Source organism: Octopus bimaculoides, chromosome 6 (assembly GCF_001194135.2).
Source record: "Octopus bimaculoides isolate UCB-OBI-ISO-001 chromosome 6, ASM119413v2, whole genome shotgun sequence".
Lineage (NCBI taxonomy): Eukaryota > Metazoa > Mollusca > Cephalopoda > Octopoda > Octopodidae > Octopus > Octopus bimaculoides.
In genome coordinates this window covers 23,288,687-23,294,417 of record NC_068986.1, presented here as the reverse complement: position 1 = coordinate 23,294,417, position 5,731 = coordinate 23,288,687, and the positions used below count along the sequence as shown (strand labels likewise).

Sequence of the window (5,731 nt, the reverse complement as noted above, 5' to 3'; positions counted from 1 at the left end):
CTGAGGACTGGTGAACCGGATAGCTGCACCAGGTTCCAATCTGATCTGGCAGAGTTTCTACAGCTGGATGCCCTTCCTAATGCCAACCACTCCCATCATCATCATCATCATTTAACATCCGTTTTCCATGCTAGCACACAAAACACAGACACACATGTACATACACACACATGTACACAAAAACATAAATATAAACCCACATTTGCACATATTAATAAACATGTGTATGCATGTTTGTGTGTGTGTGGGGGGGGGGGAGTAATCAATCCAGTTTTGATGTTTGTGAGAGATGCCTTCGTCTGAAACATCAGGTCAATTATCTTCTCACAGCACACAATCATATCTAATGGCCAAGGAATCGCCCCAGCCAGCAAGTTAGGACTGGTAAGATAGGTAAATGAAAGGGGGAAAAAATAAGGGTAGTAAAAAAGAATTACATCTATCTTTGTTTATCATAGGGATGTGGTTCCCCAAAAACAAACAGTGATGAATGTATAGTGATGTCAGAGTTATCCATTTTTGGTGGTAACACTGATTTAATGACACACTACAATACCTGTAATAAGATACCTGTAATAAGTCCTAACTTTTATTACTGGAGGTAATGCGTTAACATACAAGGTTAATTGAAGGAAAGCTTATAATATTACATGAATATGTTCTGTTTGCATTTACATGTCTCCAAGTAAGTGAGGCGAATGTGTGTATGAGCGGACGTAAAGTGTGGCAGCTTGACTCGATGCCAGCCTAAGGCTAGACAGACATGGAGTGGCACAAATTTAGTTTTCCTTGCTTTATATAAGAAATGAACCAGAAGTCCCCAACTTCCACGTAAACCGGAAGCTTCCAGAAAGCTCTCAAACATTCTAGAAGCTCGAGGGAGATTACTCTCGTTAAATCCCTTCTCTGTTTTGCTTCCCGTTGTAGCCGCCAGGGTTCATTACAAATGAATCATCCACACACTTTCAATATGGAACAAATGGAAAATCCATTGACACCAAATTTGCAGACCACATCAATGAAGTTTCTACTGTCATGTATTTTCTTGATCTTCTCCATCTTTTCTCATAGAGAATACACTCATCTGTGTCATTTGTTAGAATTAGGTGCCTTCATATTTCCTCTGTTCCCCGGTCACCTGATGATGGGTACATGAATGTCTAAAAAGTATGCAGCCTCACAGCACAGTCATGCAAATACGAGCAATTGTCAGTGCATTCTGGGTGGCAGGGCATTGCAAGTGTTCGCTGAGGTGCGTTTTTGGCAGTACAAGCAGAAATCTTTGACTGATTGCCGACCTGTGTTATCACAGATCGATCCATGATAAGTGTGACACAGTTCAGAATTGTGTGTACCGTATTATTCTGGATCAGTGATAAAAGAGGCTAGATGTACAATGAAATGAGGGAGAAGAAAAGAGAGTACAAAAGACAGTAAATGAGGGAAAACACATGATAAAGAAAGCAACGAAAGATAGGGAGAAACAAAAATCTACATGTAACAAAAACCCGGCTAAAAAAAAAATATTCAAGGGAAATAACTCTTGATATCTTCCAAATAGCTAGTAGTTATGTCCCATAAGGATTTAGCTATTTGTACAGTCCGTGATTTATTCCAGTTTTCATAAAGCAAATTTATGACCCATGGAGTTTGTGTTGTGACTATTCAGTTTTTTTTTTTTTCATATATTAGGGTCTAAATGCAGACTTCTTTAGGTAAGATGAATGTGAGATTTTTATCTATATGGTCCTTCAAGCTGGCTGAAGGACCATATAGATCAGTGTTCTCAACTGCATCTCCCAAAGCCGCATGCGGCCCTCATCATCCTTCCAGCAGCTTCCAACGGTTTTCCCTCCATAAATATAATAAATGTTTCTTTAACTGACTTGTGATTTACTATTTTGGTGCATCCCCCTAAAAAATCCAGGTTTTGGGTCAGGTCTGGATATTAAAAAATTTCAGAACTACAGCTATTGAGGGTCTGTAGTTAGCACATGCTAAACATCTAAAATATGTGGTTGTGTGGAAGTTCATAGGGAGACTTACATTGGTTACTCTATGTTGCTTCACAAATGAATTTAATCTATGTACATGAGTTAAAGATCAATTATCAAGCTGTTTCCATCTGCAGTATCAGCCTTTGCCAAGCAATAGTTTATCATAAAATGCTGTATTGTAGTCAGGAAATGTTATACACATTTCAGTATCCAGCTTGTTTATGTATGGAAGCATGTAGATTCAGGTGATGGCCACTGAAGAAAGACACTAGCAAGGTGAACTCAGTGAGTGTGTGACAGATGCTCTGCAATTCGCATAGGTGAAAATTGCTTCAGACATAATCATGCTATTGGTGCAGTTGCTAATTTTTGTATACACATTGTATCTTTTGTTTTGTTTTAGGGGTAGTGTACACTTGTCTGCAATGAGTAGTAGAGACTGTCCAGAACAGTTGCAGGAGATTCTAAAGTCGTCTGGAGACTGTGGTTGAAGCCAATGGTGATTTTATTGAATAAATTTACTCTTTAGTATTTCAAGATATTTTAATGTATTTTGGTAAGTATATCTGTTAAAATGAGATGTCAGCGTTATTTTCATTTTTGTATAATTTATTCACCAAACCCTGTACTTAGTAAAGTTGCATGTGTTGTATGGAACTCTCAGTATTTTGGTCTTCTGTATGTGTGCAATATCTTTATATTCTTGAATAAGATTGTTGTTTCTGTTCAATATTCTCTGATGTTGCTGATAAGAAAGAGAACTGGCGTCTTTGGAAGATGTTTCATTGTTCCTTGTTGTGGAGCCATATCACAAAAATTTTGTAAGTTTGGAATCATTGTGCACCTGCACATGAAGAATAATGCCCTTGCATAGTGGGGGGGAGTGTCTATATGTCAACTGCACATGAGATTGTGTGTATGTTTTGTGGGAACATGCAGCTGCTACACAGATAGACATCTAAGACCACACCCAAAAACAGGCCACTCAGTTGGTTTGCATCAAGTCACCCACAAATATACTTTAACTTCTGACCTACAAATCTACTGCCTCCTCTTTCTGCCTTTTCTACAACAACCACAGTGACTGCTGCTCCTCGGTACTGGCTGATCTCATGTCACCTTTATTTAGACAGTCCTGGTTCACTCATCTCAGCTCCTCCTCACATTGACCCCCACACCTCTCCCATTGCGGCTATCATGGCTACCCCTCCTGATACCACTCCACCTCCTCCTCCTCCCCTAACCCTTCTTCTTTCCCTGTAGCTTACCCAAACACATCATATCTCTCTTGCCCTCCACCCCATATGAAGTATACCATCATTACTATCTTATTACTTCTTGTATCCCTTTGCCTCCTCAATACAGCTACCATTGGCAACACCCACCCCTATATCCACCCTTCAACTTTGCTCAATCCTCACAGGCATTGCCCTCACCTCCCCTCTCTTGCTTCCTCTATACCTTCCCTCAAACACTCTTACAAACCCTCACCCACACCTAGTTCCTCAGTTCCCACTCACCTCATACCCTGAGGTGCCGCCCAGACAGCCCCATCACACCATTATTTGTCTCTTTACAGCTGCAACTGATTCATTTCTAGCACTCTCCTAAGCATCCCTATGGCTACCCTACAAGAAGCTCCTCTCATCCAACTCCTTTTCCCCACACATTAACCTTCATCTGTAAGAAGCCCCTTCCCTCGGGTTACACGGGGTTGCAAGCTGCATGACGACCTCACGAGAAAAGCACTCAGTACACACTGTAAAGTGGTCAGTGTTAGGAAGGGCATCCAACCATAGGAACCTTGCTAAAACAGACACTGAAGTATGACACAACCCTTGGACCCATCAGAACATGTCAATCAATCCAACCCATGCCAGCTTGGAAAATGGACGTTAAATGAAGATTATGAAGAATAAGAAGAGAATAATATACGTGTGCATCTGTGTCTTTAATTTTTTACTTGTTCCAGTCATTTGAATGCGACCATGCTGGGGCATCACTTTGAAGAATTTTTGGTCAAATGTATCTACTCCAGTATTTTTTTTTTTTTCTTAAAGCCTGGTCCTTATTCTATCAGTTTCTTTTGCCAAACTACTAAGTTACCAGGACATAAATACACCAAATACTGGTTGTCAAGCTGTGGTGGGGGAACAAACACAGATACAAAGACACAGACACATAGATGTAGAGATACATATATACAACGGGCTTCTTTCAGTTTCCGTCTACCAGATCCACTCACAAACTTTTGGTCAGCCTGAGGCTATAGTAGAAGACACTTGCCCAAGGTGCCATGCAGTGGGACTGAACCCTGAACCATATGGTTGGGAAACAAGCTTCTCACCACACAGCCACATCTGTGCTTATATATGTGTGTGTACATATAATTGTATGTGTGAGTGTGTGTGTACATATAATTGTGTGTGTGTGTGTACATATAATTGTGTGTGTGTGTGTGTGTGTGTGTGTGTGTGTGTGTGTTTGTGTGCATGAGAAATTAGATTGTAAAATGTGATGGTGGGGAAATTCATCAAATGATAATAATTAATTAATTAATTCACACCTGAATCTGATAAACAAATTGTTAATGTTAAATAAAACTTACAGTTTTCTCCTTTCTACGACCTTCTTCCAGTGTATCCAACCGGTCAAGCACAGCTACAAGATCAGTCTGAAGTCGTGACAATGCCAAAGCAATTTGTTCTGTAACACAGTTTGGTGGATTCATCACCATAGCAACACTGCCACCTGGCTGTCCTGCCCCGCCAGCACCACTTCCAAGATATGGTATGTGAACACCTCCGGGATAGTATCCGATATCTCCTTGACCTGTACACAAAAGTAAAAGTTGTAAATATAAAATATCTAGAAGAGAGATGGAAGTTTTATGATATGAAAGTGGAGTCAGGTTTTGGGAGCGGGCCAGAATTTACTTCTGTTCTATCTATCTATCTATCTAAAAATTTAATAATAAGGGTAGAAATTGATATTAATCAATTAAAACCAGTGGTCTAGCATATTTAAAAAAATCCGAAGATTAAAATTATATTACATACAAAATTAAGAGGAATGACCAGCAAAAGTGGACTCCTATATGCTAGAAATAGATGCTAAATCACCTAACCACGAAGAATATGTTCTCAATATGGTTAGGTGATTTGGCATCTATTTCTAGCATATAGGAGTCCACTTTTGCTGGTCATTCCTCTTAATTTTGTATCTATCTATCTATCTATCTATCTATCGATCTATCTATCTATCTATCTATTCCTCACTCTATAAACCACATATTTCTCTATATATAAACAATGTACAGATGGGTTAATTTCTGTTTTTAAAACTTAGTCTATGAAGAATAAGCAATGTTATAAGACCAGTAAGGCTAAAACCGTCGATGTTTAACATGAAATTTCAGTAAACTGATGGCTGTATAGAAACTGTGAGCAGTGAAGGCCTTCTAGAAAGATGTATCCTGAGGAAGGATTGAGAAATTTTTTTTTAGTGGAAGAATCGGTTCCTTTGTTAGCTTGTAAGAACCCTGTATAACCCCTCATAACTTTTTTATTTTTTGAAAATTTCAGAAAATGTTTGTGAATTTGTGTTCTACACAAAGGAATTCATACAAATATGCAAAAGGAAAAAAATTTCTTTTTTTTTTTTGTGATTGTAAGCGATTTAGCTGTTATTTTTAGTACATCTCACGACCACCTGATATTTTCCTCATTTCTTTT

At 38.9% G+C, this 5,731-nt stretch overlaps 1 protein-coding gene across 1 annotated transcript in view; it reads right to left on the bottom strand.

The window, feature by feature from the left end:
- The window catches only part of LOC106882786 (acyl-CoA-binding domain-containing protein 5), a 61,265-nt gene that overhangs the window by 10,565 nt on the left and 44,969 nt on the right, over positions 1 to 5,731 (bottom strand). The window contains exon 8 of the mRNA XM_014933572.2: positions 4,606 to 4,829. Within this exon, the coding sequence (XP_014789058.1) occupies positions 4,606 to 4,829 (224 nt within the window). The remainder of the gene's footprint in view (positions 1 to 4,605; positions 4,830 to 5,731) is intronic.